The 16,634-nt window shown below is 49.3% G+C and overlaps 1 protein-coding gene across 1 annotated transcript; it reads left to right on the top strand.

The window, feature by feature from the left end:
• The first annotated feature begins 6,754 nt into the window (after positions 1–6,754).
• Positions 6,755–14,351, top strand: MYF5 (myogenic factor 5). The gene is made up of 3 exons (XM_044455198.1): positions 6,755–7,327; positions 12,279–12,354; positions 14,158–14,351. The coding sequence occupies exons 1-3, from the start codon at positions 6,755–6,757 to the stop codon at positions 14,349–14,351; spliced, it is 843 nt and encodes a 280-aa protein (XP_044311133.1).
• Positions 14,352–16,634: the final 2,283 nt, after the last annotated feature.

Raw genomic sequence — 16,634 nt, 5'->3', positions numbered from 1 at the left:
AACGGGAGAAAAAGTTTGCGGGACGACGTGGGACCTTCCAGAAGGCTTCTCATGGAAGGCTCCCAGCCGCGCGGCTGAGACGTCGCCGGCTGCAGCGAGGGCGCCCCGGGTGTGTTTGCAATTAAAGTGTTTGGCTTTGATATTAATAATGATAATCTTTATCTAAAGTCAAAGCCAAAGCAAACATGGCCGTCGGAGCACAGTATCGGCGAGGTAAGGATTGCTGGGAGATAAGCAAAGTTGTGTCTGGCTCAAACGTGGGTTTGTTTTCTTTTCTAAAATAATTCTCCTTCGCCTCCTCTCCGCCCACACGCCAGGAAGGGGGGCGGGGGGAGTCGAGGCCTGCGAGGGAACCGGGTGAAGGACGGCTGGTAGCCCTTTGGTTTTATGGAAACAGGAACGCTCACCTGCACGACTGTCGCTTGGATTACTTTTAGTGAAGCAACCCCCGGGGGCGGGCAGAAAACGAAGCATCTCATTCCCTTAAGCTTTTTTTTTTTTTTACATTTTGTTTTGTTTTTGGCTGGGAGGAAGGAAGCTAATCCGGTGGTAGAAGAGAATTGGGAATATTCGAGGCTGGTCCTAGAACCAGGGCGTTCTCTGTACAAACTTGTCCATGGGCAGCAAACCGGACTAGAAAACATGATGCCGCAGCTTCACTCCTGCTTGGACCAGCCACGTGCTGTTTCGACGGGGGTGGGGGGAGCCAGGCGGGTGGTCACCTGCAGACATCCGCAGGGCTTCCTACAAGATTAAGCCCGCCTTCGACTGGAGGAGTTTTGAAGCGGCTCAAAACTCTCGTCTGCCAGTTACTGGCTCTGTTTCCTCTCGATTTGCGGGGCGGAGGCGACACTGTAGCAGAAGAGCATTGAAACGATTCGGGGATGATCCAAAGTCTCATCTGTGCCCTTTTTCCAACTTTGCACTTAGGGAGGGAGAAGATATATACATAGGCGGGACTCTCTTGCGATAGTCTGAGAGCAACAATCTGAGCAGTCCCAGAGCTTCGGGTCTTCATCGGTTGTATTAACGAAATAGTAATTCATTAGTATTTGTTTCCGCTGTGAAAGTTGAAAGAAAACTTTTGGAGGGCCACTTGCGCGCGCCGGAGTTAATTCACTCTTAGGCTAATTTAAATCCAGTTTATTTCAGTAAGTCAGCTCTAAGTAGAGCTAGCATTGGAAAGAGTCCACTCTCTAGATAGGCTGTTTAACGGTACAATAGCACACAGCCACACTTGGAAGAGGGTGTGCGTGTGTAAACTGTTCATCTTGGGGACCGGTTATGATTTGAGGATGATCGATTTCGGAGGCAGGGCTGTTCAAAGCTCTCGTTTCCAAGAGAAGCGATGGACGGGCCTCGCCGCGTCGCCCTCAACCCCTCTGCTTTGACGTCGAGTTGTGCTCAAACGAAGATTTGGATCGCAGATCCGCCTAGCAGAGGGCAGCTTCCCGGACTCCTTTGAAGACGGTTCTGAGCGCTCCCCAAAACTCTGTTGGGGCGCAAATCCTACCCAAGCTGCATCAGAACCTCGGAAACCAAGAGCGGCAAAGACGACGCGAAGGCCAGCCGCCCTGAGTACACGCAGCGCCCTAGAGGAACCAGAGGCCTTAGGACGCGGAGGCGACGCCTGGCTCAGGGAAGAGAGCGCCGCCTTCTCGAAGCGCGCCGCAGGCGGAGGCCTGGCGCATCGCTCCACCCGCTTCAGCAGGCAGCCCTCTTTTGATCTCGCCCTCCTGTCCGGCCAGGCCAGGCCGATGGCTTCTGCAGCTGCTGGGCCCGGGCCAGAGGAGCAGTCCCGCCGTCTGCGCAGGCCGCTGTGTTGACATAGGTGCGCTGGGGCGCAAACGCGTCTTCCAGGCATGGCATTGCGCTGGGGAGGGGTGGCGAGAGGGAATCGGGCCGGCGGAGAGTGAGCTTTGGGGACAAGGCGAGCCGCCGGCCCCTTTCCACGCCCGCCAAGTTTGAAAGGAGGAAACGGCGATTTAAGGCAAGCGATCCCTAGGGAGGTGGCAGCCACCTTGCTCTTGGTACAAAGTTGTGCTTTTGTTCCACCTGTCTCACTAAGCCGCTCCCCAACCATTCCCAATGTGTTAGAGTACAGCTCCTATCATCCCCAGCCAATGTGTCCATCTTTTACTTTGGACCATGGGCCTTGTAGCCCAGCATCTGGGAGGCGGGCTTGTCGGGGAAGGCTGTCATATTATGCAGGCTCCAGCGTGTGCGTCCTCTCTCTATTCCTTGAACTTTTGCCTGTGCTTTTCATTCCTCTCTCTCCCCACGCCCAAGCCCTCCCTTGCACGTATATAGCAGCTGTTCGCCACCTTCCTGCGAAGTCGGTCCTTCCCCGAGCCAGGGGTCACCTTGGCTCCCCACGCCAGCCCCGAGGTCCACCTGCTTTGCACTGACCGAGGAACGCTCGCTGTTCGAACTCTGTCCCCGTTTTGCCGGCCACCTCTTTCTTTGTGGAATGAGTGCGTTGTACAGAACAAGCTCTCCTGCTCTGCAGAAACACGAGGCGTCTCCGCCTCTCTCGTCTCCCCACCCCCTTGCAAAAATTTTCTAATTTCCGTGGCATGCGGATTTGATCCCGTCGCTGAAACAGATGCAAAACTACTCCAGCTTCACATTCTTCTGGACGAGTTTTGCCCTCACCTTGGCTCCCCACGCCAGCCCCGAGGTCCACCTGCTTTGCACTGACCGAGGAACGCTCGCTGTTCGAACTCTGTCCCCGTTTTGCCGGCCACCTCTTTCTTTGTGGAATGAGTGCGTTGTACAGAACAAGCTCTCCTGCTCTGCAGAAACACGAGGCGTCTCCGCCTCTCTCGTCTCCCCACCCCCTTGCAAAAATTTTCTAATTTCCGTGGCATGCGGATTTGATCCCGTCGCTGAAACAGATGCAAAACTACTCCAGCTTCACATTCTTCTGGACGAGTTTTGCCCTTGATCTCAAGGAGACATAGCACCGTCCCTACAATTACAAACATGGCACGGGCGTCCTTGACTTCCCTTGAACGCGTCGGAAGCAGGTTCGTTCGACAGTTGAGCCTCGGGTCGAGTTTACACGCGCTGTGCTCCAGTGACCTGGCGGTAAGAAACTTCAGGCTCCTGGTGGCTTCCCCCTCCCCAGTGGGAGTTGGAACTCCCCAGTGGGAGCTGGCTCTCTCCATCCCATGTGCAGCCTTTCACTCAGTCAGTCGGTGCCCAGTTCTTTCCCACAAGTGCCTTTGCTTTCTCTCGTTCCTCTCCGCACTGGACGGTTTGCAAATTTGTTTGGAGATCAGTTTACCAAAAGAAAGCTGGTCCCCAAAGGATACTAATTACACACTTGCTTGAGTGATGGTATCTCTCTCTCCTCCCCCTTCACCCCCCCCCCCCCAGTAGCTTAGGACTTTTCCAAAAGCTCTTGAAAAAGAAGGCAAGATGTGGCATTTCTGGAGCTCTAAAATCCCCTGGAGAACACCTGCATAATTAAAGTCCAGAAGAGCAATGCTGTTACTCCAAAGCAGCAAACACACACACCCACCAAGCACTTTCACCTGAAATTATGGTAAGTCAACATGCATGGACAGCACTAGCAGGGTGGAGGAAATGCCCCATGCAGCTTTCAACTCTGCATTAAAACTAGGCAATGCTGGAAATGCCTCCGTTCTTTGTTGTATTCCCAGTAGACCTGCTGAAGTGACTCACTGAAAACACAAACCCACCACTTGAGATTTGATCAACTGTGTGTTGTCCATTTGTGCCTGTGGAACAACCACCAGTGGCTTTTCATATTCTTTGTTTAAGGCACAATAACCAGATAGACAGGCATTGATGTAGTCACAGCCATCATGGCTAATCTCACCTTTCCAAGTCTAGCCTAAGATTCTTTGCTGCTGAAGGAAGAGGAGGAGATGCCCCTCCCCCCACTCCAGCTATAGAAGTACATCAGATTCATCTTCCTTTGAATCTGCCTGTGTCTCCTCCTTTGGAAACCACCCAGCCTCCTTTGGAGCCAGCCCCCTATAGAGGCTCACATTTCTCTGCCATCCGGTCACACAATGTCCTGTTCCAATGCCCAGGACAGTCTTCAGCAGCAACCCAGGTCTGGCTCACCATTTCTCCTCCCTTGAAACTATGGTGTTCATCATTGGATTGAGTCCTTGTGCTCCTTTAGGTCACCAAGCAACAACCCCGTTTCCTCCAGGTGGCTCACAGCTTTGCTGGTGGTCCTTCTGCTATACAGAGTTCCATTTCAGCACCCCCCCCCCCCAAAAAAAGACCATGGGAGTCCTTCCAGGTCTCAGACTGACTACCATGGGACACACCTGTAGAGAAAGTACACTGGAAAAGCCAGCGGCACTTGCAAAAGTCACATATATTGCAGGGCAAAGTGGGTCTTTGTTTTCACCTCCATGGAACAGGCAATATCACTATTGCAAGCCAGGCAAGTAATCGAGTTACACCTTGACCAAAGACTTTCTTGTTTTGCCTGGAGGGAAATTCCTCCCCAAAGCAGGACAAAAGGATAAAATGGATCTGCTGGTTGTCTAGAAATCCAGATGCTCCCCTTCAGAACACTGGACCCAGTCTTGCCAACCATTTACCCTTCTGTTGGTCTCCAGTGTGCATTACTCCCAGCTGTCATGGCCATGCTCTCCCTGCCTTTTGAGCATCTATTTCAGACAGGAGTCCTTCTCCAACTGGCTGCCTCTCCTTCAGTGTGTTGAACTGAAACTCCCACCTGGCTGTGCTGGATGCAGACATGTGTGGAGACACGAGTCTTCTCTCCCAAGACTAGAACCCAAAAGGATCATCTCAGGAAGGTGGGACATTCAGGGCAGGCCAAAGGAAGGACTTCTTCCACATTGTTACAGATGCATGGAGGAGAAGGCTCTCGATGGCTACGTGTCTTGATGGCCAAGTGCTCCCTCCAGTGTCAGAGGCTGTGTGCCTATGTATGCCCGTGGCTGGGGAACATGGACAGGAGGGTGTGCTGCTTGCCAGTTTTCCACAGGCAGCTGAAGGTGTCTTTGTTTAAGGTGCCATTTTGTCACCACTTTTCCTGCAGCAGACTAACATGTCTGCCCCTCTGGAAATGGTCAGAAACAGGGATGTTAATTGCCTCGCCAAAGGTAATTAGTTGTTTTCTTAACAAGCCCCCATCTGAAGGTGGCCAAAGGGTCCAGAGGCCTTGGCAAGCGCCTGCTAAATGCCTTTTCATTACTAGCATAATGACACACACACAGCCCACCCCAGCTCAACCTCGTAATAGGTTGCGCCTCTGGGAAGCTTTTGTCACTGCCTTCTGTAAAGTTACCCAGGGTTTGTGAGACTAGAAATTTTACACTTAGCAGAGGGTGGATGGGGGGGGGGTGCTGTGGCACTGGCAGCTGGAATGCATCTGTAACGGTACAAAGACAGCATTTCGGCCCCCTCTTAAGCCCAGCCCTGGGTCAGCAGAGGCTACAGAAGAAAATAAAGACAGGGAGAGGGAGAAAGAAAGCGAGGAGGAGTGAGTTTGCTGGGCCGAATGAGTTTGCTTTTGGCCTGAGATATCAGAAAGGGCCATGACTTCATGGAGTATGCTGGTAGGAGTCCTAGATGTTTGAAGAGCCTTCAAAAACCCATGAGGCAATCCTGATATTATTCCTTTAAAGCCCCCTCCCATAAACTTCAGTGAGGGGGAAGAATGGAATTTAGCCTGGCTGTTTCAGTCTGTCGCGCTCTCTCATGGAAAGCAATAGGATTTTTAAGAGCTTAGCTTTGGCTGCCCAGTGATGTTAATATTCCCCATAAGAAAGTGTGAGTCATCTTCTGAAGAAAATAAAATAACCACAGATTCACTTCCTGGTCAGAAAACTACAAAATTATTAGTAGGGCTTTACATGCACATCTTCTACAGCTGGAAAATTGGGTGACCTGAAGATCCTGTGGCAAGTCTTTGGAAAAGTGTGTGTTGATGGTATTATTATTAATTAGCTGGAGTAACCAACTCTTGTGTGAGGAGACAGAGCCCTTCATTACCAGTCAAGATGTTGGAATCAGATATTTAGAGCAGACACACTGAAACCTATGAGAGAACCAGTAACGATTAACTTGTCCCATTGGTTCCAGCATGCCAATGCCTGACACATGACAAAATCTGGCTCCCACTGCATGACAATGAGATTGTTTTATAAGGACTTGCCGTTTTACTAGGGTTTAGCCCACCCCAACCCTTACTTCAGGATTAATTGGTGCACTTATCAAGGGCCAGGGTGGTTCCCTGCCAATTTGGGATGCTAGCCCGTGTGCCCACACCACTCGGCCTGCACATTCTATGCATGACCTTTGAGAGCATTCCAGTGGGGCTTCCTCCCCAGCAAAGCTGCACAGGGGTGAACTGCTCGTCCCCTCGCTTACTCTTAACAGGGAGCTCCGGGAAACTGCCTCCGCAGTCCCAGACTTTGAAATCGCCCTCGCTTCCCCCCACCCCGTTTTGTTTTGCTTTGTTTTGTTTTTCCTGCTGCTCTGATCTCTGAAGTGTTACTAATTGCACCTCCTGGATCTCTGCCTTGGCGAAGGCAACAGCCAATCAGTAGCCAACAGGAGCCGTGTAAGCAGCAGAATGTCCCCATGGGAGGCCAGGAGGGGATTCTAGCCACCCCCCCCCCAAGTGTGTGGGGGAGCATACTGCTGCTCCTAGCAAGTCGCCGGCCACTGGGGGGCCCTGTGGGTATAAAGAGCCCCGGGCTGGCCTGGCCTGCTCGCAGATCTCGGGTGCCCCAGGATGGAGGAGGTGATGGGCGGCTGCCAGTTTTCTCCATCCTCGGCGGTCTTCTTCTACGACGGCTCTTCCAGCATTCCTTCCCCCGAGGGGGAGCTGGCCGAGGAGGACCTGGCGCCGCGGATGGCCTCGGCCTCCTCCTTCGGAGACCTCCCGCACCACCGCTCCCCGGCGGAGCTGCCCGGCGGAGGCTCCGACGGCGAGGAGCAGCACGTGCGGGCGCCCACGGGCCATCCGCAAGCCGGCCCCTGCCTGCTGTGGGCTTGCAAAGCCTGCAAGAAGAAGTCCAGCACCGGCGACCGGCGCAAGGCGGCCACGCTGCGCGAAAGGCGGCGGCTGAAGAAGGTCAACCAAGCCTTCGAGGCGCTCAAGCGGTGCACGGCCGCGGGCAACCCCAGCCAGCGGCTGCCCAAGGTGGAGATCCTGCGCAACGCCATCCGCTACATCGAGAGCCTGCAGGCGCTGCTGCGAGAGCACGTCCACCGCTACTACCGCTTGCCCGTCGCCGCCGGCGCCGGCGGGCAGAGCTGCTCCGAGCCCACCAGTCCCACCTCCAGCGGCTGCTCCGACGGCTTGGTACGGAAGGACTTTGCGGGCGGCTGGCCGAGGGTGGAGGGGTGCTTGGGGAGACAGACTGGCGGCCTGGGGAGGGGCGAGGAACGCTGTGCCCGCCAGCCTTCCCCAGCCTCCAGGCGGGGGGGGGGATGCAACCCCCGTTGCCTTCAGCCCCCCTGGACAGCAGGTGGATCGGGTGATAGGACTTGCAGTCCTCACCGCGAAGGCTTGACGTGCCCGTGTGCGGGGCGCAACTTCTTGGCGACGCGCAGACTGGGAGGGGCAGCGCGTGGCCCTCCCGCCGCAGCTCCCATCTGCCCGAGGCAGCATACGCCGCGCTCGGGGAGGATGGGAGCTGTGCCGTGGGGAGGCCCGGGGCGTGGTGCGGAAAAGCACGTGGACGCTTCCCTGCGAAGCGCCCTGCTGCACCAGCGCGGTGGAAGGAACGCTGCGCTCCGGATTGCGCCGGAAGGGTTTGGAACCGAAAGCAAGCACCACGGTCGCGGTCAAGGACCTATCCAGCATAAGTCCCGCTTAGACTAGGCCTACTGCAACGGAAGGGATGTAAGGGGCCAAAAGAGTCGTGACTTTAAATCTAGAGTAGGCGCCAGGCGGGACCGGATAGGCACGGGAGTAGGGGGCTTTCAAGCGCCAAATCGTCCTCCTGCATCTACTTTAGAATAAGAATGGAAGAGTGAGGAAACAGCGAAACTGGGACTTAGAGCAGTGCTCGTTTTGACCCGATCGTGCGCCTCTCCGCGCAAAAGGCGCGTTGCGTTTAGCTAAGATGGCCCAGGGAGTTCTCGGCGCTCAGTAGGAATTTCGTTGAACTCCGCTCTCCCCAAGAACAGCTGAAGTGTGCGTGCGTGGGCGGGGGGTTTCTGATTACAATATTTTAATGACGATTGTTCGAATGAACCGATTTGGGCCAGAACAAAATGGGTTGCTGCCTGGGTTACACAGTGTAAATAGTCCGGAGAAGGAAACTTTCGTGCAGCCGTACGCCCAGTGACTTAAGCTCTCTTGTTTGGCGGGACTGACTGCTAGGCATGCGCAGGATTGGGCTCTTAAGCGTGCAGCTCATGCATCCTTCGGATTTCCCTCAGAGGGATCTTGCAGGATACGTTAGGCCTGAAAAGGGTCAAGCAGCAATCCTCCGTCCGCTACATGGCGGGTAAGCCGCACTGGCGTGTGGTGGGGAACCCACTTTCTCGTAAATATGTAAGAACCGGGCTGCCGAGGTGCTTTCCCAGAGTGCGCTGCTGCGACCCAGCAGAATCCACAAAGGAGTGGAGTCGAAGCAATCCTATGCTTGTGGGGGGGGGGGGGGGGGGGAAAAGATCCTAGTCTGGCCTAGGATTGCCAGGAATTGTAGGGCTTTTCCCGGCTCGACATGCATTGGATAGTGCCCTGCGTGGCAGTTGGTCCCAACGGGACTGTCTCCTCTGTAAAGGCATTCAGGTTGCGATCCCACGCCCGTTTACTTGGGATTAACGACGCGGAAGTCGGTGGGTGTTGATTCTGAGTAAGCGCTCGTGGCATTGTATTATGAGCCTTACTGGCCAGAGTCCCGAAGGCAATTAGCGCCACTCACGACTTAGGTTCTTCCCATAGGTTGCTTTGAAGTTCCTTGACACAAGCAGGCTTTCATGTGTCGAATCCATGAAGCAGTGTGTGTGGGAGTCACTGGCGAGGGTCCTAGCATGCTTGGCTGGGAAAAAGTTCCACTGAGGACTTGCTGCTAGCTGTTATTGTCTTTCAAAATACCTGGGTGTGGTTATATTTTAAGTGGGAATCTGCTTGCGCAATTGTCTAACAGGATTGTCCTGGAGAATGACCTTCACGTGTGTGCACATGAGAGGGAGAGAGAGTGCTAAAGTTGCAACGGAGGAACTCATAATCACAATGTGCATTCACAAACCAAAGGGCTGCAGTGGGATACTCAATTTATTAGTATCAGCCCAATGACAAGGCTTATAACCACTGAACTCAGTGCTGCTTAATTCTGACTCTATTTGTTTGAACAGGCGAAACACATGATGTTTATCTTCAGCCAGCTGAAATCCCATCTTTCACCTAGCATTAGACATGCTAAGCACCTTAGGAAAAAAAGTGTCATGGTTTAAACTTGTAGAGTGAAGCAGAAATAGTATCCAACTTCATTGTATTTTTTCCATTTTAGAATAGTCAGAACTTGAAAGCCTCCCCATTACCTCATTCAGCTGCAAGTGCAAGCAGGGCCTGCAATTACCTGGCTGCAGCAGGTGGCCTCCTTGCTCTCACTCTGGAAAAGGTCCTAAAGCTGTGGGCCGGTGTCCTCCTCTGCTATGCCCCTGCACATGTCTGTGTGTGTGTACGCGTGCATATGTGAGAAAAAGAGTGCACAATCCTAGATTCAATTCCTTTGGTGTGAGCCTTTTAGAACCGGCTCGCATAGGAGTAAATGTACAGAAGATTTTACCACTAGAGTTTTCTACTGTGTGCTCATCTGATGAAGACTGTTTACGTACAGAGCAGCATAAGGGCGGAGGTGCCTTCCCACCTCTGCGGCCACGCACATCACCATCTCATCAGATGAGACGGAGTGTTTGTTTCTCCCATGTTCATTTTTGATGACATTTCTCTCACACACTAGTGTGTGCTATGGTACATTCTTTGTTGCTTTGCTACTGACATGCCAAGCTTTGCTGGTCATGGGTTTAAGTCCTGGGAAAGTTTCCTTTTCTTGGCTGGTTGTAGTTTTCTTTTGCTCCAATCCATTCTTCATGGTCAGTGCTGTACGTGCATCCTGGAAAGAATGACACTGCTTGGCCTTGGCTCCCTCTTCCTTTGCCTCATTTCTGAGAAAGCAGGCTGGAGGAGGTGGTGCCATCCAAAGGGGCTTTGAAACGGAAGACTCGGCTGGCTGGCTGGCTTCTCAGAAGGATGGGAGCAGAGCACACACAAACACATCCTCTGGAGGACACAAGCATTGAGGCACACATTTTGCTCAGTATAGTTCCTAACACCCGCCTGATTTCAGGGTCACTGTTAGGTAAGTTTAGACTCAGGACTCTTACGGGGAGGGCAGCACTTTGGATGGTAATGCATAGGGAGGATGATGTGGGGTAAATTGTCTCTGCAGCACTTGGGGGTCGCCCTGCTTTGTGAGGTCCTGGGCTTCTGTCCCCTAATCCTACATTAGATGCCTCAAATGTGTCAGTACTATCCAAAGAAGTAGCAGTTCAGTAGCACTTCCATCAACCCTGTTATTACTCCTATTTTCAGCAGTAAAACAGAATCACAAAGTTGGGGAACAAGAGGCCATGCAGACATGTTGTGCTAAACATTTTAACCTCACACTGTGGCGCTCTTCCTCCTCTCCCACTGACTCCACTGTGTTTCTGCTCCAGCAACAGTAGCATGATGTCCCATAGCCTGCTTCCTGAAGGAAGGTAGGACGTTGCTGCAGCCCACTTTTAAGACTTAAAAGTGGACTGCAGCTCACCAGGACTCCTGATTTTAACACCAGGTCTCCGACCTTGAACATGTGGCATAAGAAAGAGACTCTCTGACTACATAAACATTCCATTGAGTAACCATACACCAAGGGCTAGTAGGAACAGGGTTTTCAAGTTGGGTGGCTCTGTAAACCAGGCATGCCGAAACCTCTTGTTTTGGAAGCAGAATGCCAAAGAGCTTCTGATGGCAGCTTTCTATACATCCTACCATGCAGAATCTGGACTAGAGTGGCCTAGTTAGAAAGCTGCAGTGGTCTGGTAGAGTCAGGACTCATAGGAATACAGAAGAAACACTTTTAAAATAATTTTATTTATTATTAGCAGGAATGCTGGTGTCATTTACATCCATCCTCCAAGTTCTTTGTTCCTTCTGGGCTTAGCTGTGATCCTCATTATAGCCAATAGGGAGGAGGGGAGAGATTATGCACCCATATACTGTTCACTCTGGAACTGTCTAGCACTGTGGGATGGCTTGGTCTTGAATGGGAAGTTAAGGCACATCCTGAAATAAGGATGTATTCAGAAGACTCCAGAAACAACAGTGTTGTGCATGCCTGACCTCCAAAGGCAGGGACTTCCACAAAGATGGAGCCACTATGTTGAATGGACCTTAGATGGACCTTGATCGGGACACAGGTGCATATGAAACCACCAGGCACACCTGATGACCTCAGTGGTTCAGTAGGCAAGAAGTATCCTGGTCCCAGGTTTTTTAGGGTTTTATACTCTAGTGCCCGAACCTGGCTCCATAGTGAATAGGCAGCCAGTGCAATTCCCACAGCATAGGAGTTACACACTGAAAAGGTATAGCTCTGAATAACATTGGTATGGCTCAGCATCACTGTCCACACCTTTGTGCTCACCACCTGGCTATGGCTATGAGGCCTTTTCTGACAAGTACCTGCACTTAACAATAAAACAGCCCTCTCCCCTGTTCTGGAAAATGCATACCGAAACACCCCTATACCTAGGTACTGAAAACTAGGAGAAAATCTCTACCTCCAAACATACCTTCACTCAGACTTGGAGCAAAGTCCATCCATAAAAGTTCCTTTGCAAGTAAACTTTTCCCAAAGAATACAAATAGGGAAAGGGAGTAGAGGACATGTTTTGCATGCCAAAGTTCATAGAATTAATCCCTGGTATATCTCCTGGTAGGGCTGGGAAAAACCAAAGCCCCATAAACCCCATAAAGCTTGAAGCCAGTTACATAATTCAGAGTACTAAGTTAGAGGTTTTGTTTTTGCAATGCTTGGTTTTTTAATGGTTTTTTACTATGCATTACAAAAACAAAACCTCTAACTTAGTACTCTGAATTATGCAACTGGCTGTAAAAACCCCTAAGCTAGATGACCAGTTATCTAATTCATGATTAGGCATCTTCTTATGTTCTAAGCTTCCTGTGTTTGTTTGTACCCTTGCTATCATGCCAATCAATAACAATGGAACTTCCCTCTTCTTGCCTGTTTCAGGTTGAATGCAACAGCCCTATCTGGTACAGGAGAAACAGCACTTACGAAAATGTCTACTGTTCTGATCTCCCAAATGGTAAGGCTCCAAGTCCATCCCATTCTAAGAATAGCACTAGTAGTGTCAAACCTGAGCACTTCTGATCTGGAGAGAACAATTCCAGGGACCAAGAGCAGACTTTGGGGATGGATGCTTTCACTGCATATGATCAATAATGTTTGTTAACAGCCTGTTCATGCCCAAGGTTCCATACAAGAACAGTATGCAAAACAAAATATACAAGCATCTTATTATACAGGTTGTATCCAGTGTGAGTCCTATTTGGAGTAGACCCATTGAAATTAATGGGACTTGGGTAGATGAACAAATGGATATAGCTTGGACCCATTCTAATGAGAAAAGATGTAAGGAACTGAGAGTATTTAGCCTGGAGAAGAGACCATTAAGAGGTGCCAGGTGCTACCTTCAAATATTTGAAGGCCTGTCACATAACTTTGTCTTCTTCTCCAGAGAGGAGCATGTCCTGAACCACTGGGTCCAAATGTCAAGAAATGGGATATTAACTAAGCATTAGGACAATTTCCTGATGGTATGAGCTGTTTGGCAACAGAACAGACTGCTTCAGAAACTGGAGAAGTCTCTTTAGTCAATTATTAGACAGAGGTCACCTATTAGGGGCATTGCAGCAAGGGGTCTTCCCCACTGGCAGAGAGTTGGACTAGCTGACTTTTGTGGTCCCTTCTTGGCAGCAGTGCAGCTAGATAAGTTTAGACCTTGATTTTAATGGTCTTATGAGCCTTCCATTTAGATGACCCTGTTTATTTGGGAAGTACACAAATAACTTTCCCCCTAACATCACTATTCCATGCTTTACAAGTGCTTGTATACACTCTACAAGTGCTTCTGAGCAAACAGCCAAAACAACCCACTCTTTATATCAACCTTGATAAAAAGAAAATGAAAGAAACCCTCTGAAGTTGTCCCATGTCGTGTTTTAAATTCACTGAAATCATAGCACTTTCACAACTGGAGCAATAAACTGGAGTTTGCTTTTGCCATCCTGCTGCCAAACACATTTACTTGGGAATAGGCACCATTGTATTGCAGAAAATTATATCTTAAAAGGAAAATTAATAATAAGAACGTCAGCAATGATGTACATGCTTGGCTGTTTTTCCCTTTGTAAATATGAGCCAGTGTGGTGTAGTGGTTAAGAGCACGGGACTGGGACTCAGGCGATCTGGGTTCTAGTCCCCGCTCAGCCATGGAGCCAACTGGGTGACTTTGGGCCAGTCACAGACTCTCAGCCCAACCTACCTCACAGGGTTGTTGTGGGGTTAAGATGGAGGAGGAAAATGATGTAAGCTGCCTTGAGCCCTTTGTAGGAAAAAGGCAGGACATAGAACGGAAAAAAAATATATGGGAAGAAAGGAGGCTGAGAGGGCCAGAGTCAGCCCTGGTGAGCTCCAGTACACCTGTGCTCAGTTACCTCTCCCAGTCCTTCCCTGCTTTACGCTTAGAGAGGACTTCTTCCATTGGCTTCAGATTATCTGGACCATGGTGCAGGTTAATGTAAGAGCTTATTTTATTTGAGAAGATTTGGATGAGAAATGAATTGGCTGGCTTTGCCTCCTGTGAAATTTAAACAAAGCTGAGTCTAAATGTTCATATATAGATATCAATGAGCATATGCAGATTTGGGTCTGTGGGCCTGACCCCCCATCTTTTAAGTGCCTAGCAACTTGCCCTTCCCATGTGGGTTCAGGGGCTTGATGCTGCCTCTCTCTCCATGGCTGGAGGGTGCTAGATCCTGGCTCTGAGTCCAGCCCCGTGACTACCTACGTCTTTCCCCTGAATGTTTTTCTTTCTTGCTTTCTGCAGCATATCCCTTGGAAGACAGCACAGCCCTCTCCAGCTTGGATTGCTTATCCAGCATTGTGGATCGCATCTCTTCCTCCGATCAGGCTGGGTTTTCCCTACAGGACTCTTCTTCCCTCTCTCCCAGTACCAGTCCTGGGTCACAGCCAGGCACTCCAGAGACCCCCCATCCCAAGCTCATCTATCATGTACTATGAACTGCTTGAGATTTGAAACCAGCTCGGACAACACTTGGGCATTGCTAAGACTCCTGCCAGCAGCCTGGAGACTCTCCATTGAAATACGAGGCCCTTGGAATTCCAGTGGAACAAAAACATGTATACAGAGGAGCAGTTGCTTTAAAATGTGTATATTTGCAAATACTGCTGGCCTGCCTTCCTGCTATGGGAGGAATGGCACTATATTTAACCAAGCAACAATAATTATTAATCTTATATACTATAATTATAACTTGGGGTTTTAAAATTGTACCACATTAATATTTTAGCTATTGTCAAAAATGAAAGCAGCAGATTGCAGAGGCAGAGCAGTTATGAAAATTCTCTATGGTTTGAGATGCCCAAAGAAGCAGCATAATTCAAGTTCGATTTCCACAGGTGTACTTTCCCTAGTGATAAGAAGTTTACTGTTTACACCAGACTGTTGTTTTTATCTGCCAAATACAGCATGTAAAGCATCTTAACTCAGGGCCAGCACTGCCATTAAGAGGGTGAGGCCATTTTTGGTATAGGGCCGCAAACTGTCCCTATTTAATTATATTTTTACCACTAGGGGGAGCCATTTGGATTTTAGCCTCTGGTCCCAAATATTTGGTGTTTTCTCTGCCTTTGCTTCCTTAGAGGTATGCTTTTACATAAAAGTCTTTTGAAACCAAATAACACCCTAATCTGAGGTTGTACTATAAAAAAACTATTGTAAACTGCCCAGAGACTTTTGGTTATGAGGTGGTATAAAAATGAAATAATAATGCTTATTATTATTCTATCTCTATCCAGGATATCTCCTAAAAAGAAACAAGTGCTTCAGTGGTTTTCTTCAGACTAAGTTGGTGGATGAAAATTGGCATACAATTCCAATTCTGGTTTTATTTTTATAGACATGCTTGATGATGATAATCAAATGATGATGATAATCAAATAATAAAACACATTATTATCATCATATTGAATTTGTCAGTTTTTAAGGTATGTAAAGTGTCTCTTGGCATGCTTTTAAATAATAAGTAGTTCTTTGATAGGTTGAGCATTCTTTAAATTTGGAAGACTCATAGCCTAACATTTTGAGCACTCTGAAACAGTGCCTGGAATATGCTAAAGCACTGGCTCTTTGAAGGACATGCACACCTGATGATTAGCAGTTTTTCAGAGACTAGCAGAGCTAAACTGTGCTTGAACAACCAAATAAATGAACTGAACAGTACATAGGACTTGTTTAAGTGAATGTCATAACCGAAAATCTCTTCATATATATATATATATATATATCTCAGAGGTGGGAAATGTGTATCCCTCCATATGTTGCCATTTCCATTCAGATGGAATGGTGACAGATACTGAAAGCTTTGCTTCCACATCTTCTAGAGAACCACACCTTCCAAGCCCCCGATTTATGCATATGTTTTCTTTTCAATCCGGATTTTTCTGGACTTTAGCACTGAAATGCATGGCTTCTCCTCCACAATCCCTCGAATGGTTGATGGGTTCAGATGACACAAGAAGCCGCAGTTGTTTCTTGACAGGATTTTCCAGCGTCATCTGAACCCTGCCATGATATTTCAGAATGGCATGTTTGTTTTTTGTTTTTTTGAACATGCTGAGAAACAATGGTCTGTTCTATGAGTTCCATGTTTCACCATGGTTTCTTTGATCATCCAAACCCAGCACTGTAGTTTCCATGGTGCTCTGACAGAGTCCGCAGGAAAAAGTGGCAGCTCCTGCAGGAGATACTGCAGCCATCCAACGTGGGATTGATTTTCAGGTGTGGTGGCTGAGGAGATGTGTGCTATTAGTGGAAGCACTTCATGAGGAGGGTAGAATTCATGCTAGAGAATATAATTAATTGTCTGTCAGGCAGAGGCAAAAAACCACACACCTTGAAATCCATTCAGGGTTGTTTGTTATACTGTGTGATCCCAGCTGCTCTCTATTTTATAAAGCACTTGGAGTAGTCATTACTCACCTTTTCAGTGAATTCTATACAGCATAGCTAGAGAACATGAGGCTGCATAGATGTTGCTGTACTGCACCTCCCATCGCTCCTATGTGGTCTGGAGTGGGTGGAAGTTGGGTTGTAACACGTCTGGTACTGCTGCATCCCTGCTGTTCATGTCTACATAAAAGGGTCCTTTTTGCTCAGGTTTATGCTCACTCTGATCACATTGACCTCAGTGAGACTCACTCTTTAGTAGACTTGTATGGGGTTTGCTTACAGCGCAATCCTAAATTTAATTACTCAGAAGCAGATCCTATTGAGAGCAAAAG

The sequence above is a fragment of the Varanus komodoensis genome, unplaced genomic scaffold, assembly GCF_004798865.1.
Source record: "Varanus komodoensis strain SLA01 unplaced genomic scaffold, ASM479886v1 scaffold8, whole genome shotgun sequence".
Lineage (NCBI taxonomy): Eukaryota > Metazoa > Chordata > Lepidosauria > Squamata > Varanidae > Varanus > Varanus komodoensis.
The sequence above is the reverse complement of the archived record's forward strand: the minus strand, read 5'-3'. Positions and strand labels throughout refer to the sequence as shown.

Bases quoted from the DNA above. Each gene is read 5' to 3' on its own strand.
- MYF5 (XM_044455198.1), top strand. From the start codon at position 6,755: ATGGAGGAGGTGATGGGCGGCTGCCAGTTTTCTCCATCCTCGGCGGTC. The intron at 7,328-12,278 runs GTACGGAAGGAC...TGCCTGTTTCAG, and splicing joins GCGGCTGCTCCGACGGCTTG to GTTGAATGCAACAGCCCTAT. The intron at 12,355-14,157 runs GTAAGGCTCCAA...TGCTTTCTGCAG, and splicing joins CTGTTCTGATCTCCCAAATG to CATATCCCTTGGAAGACAGC.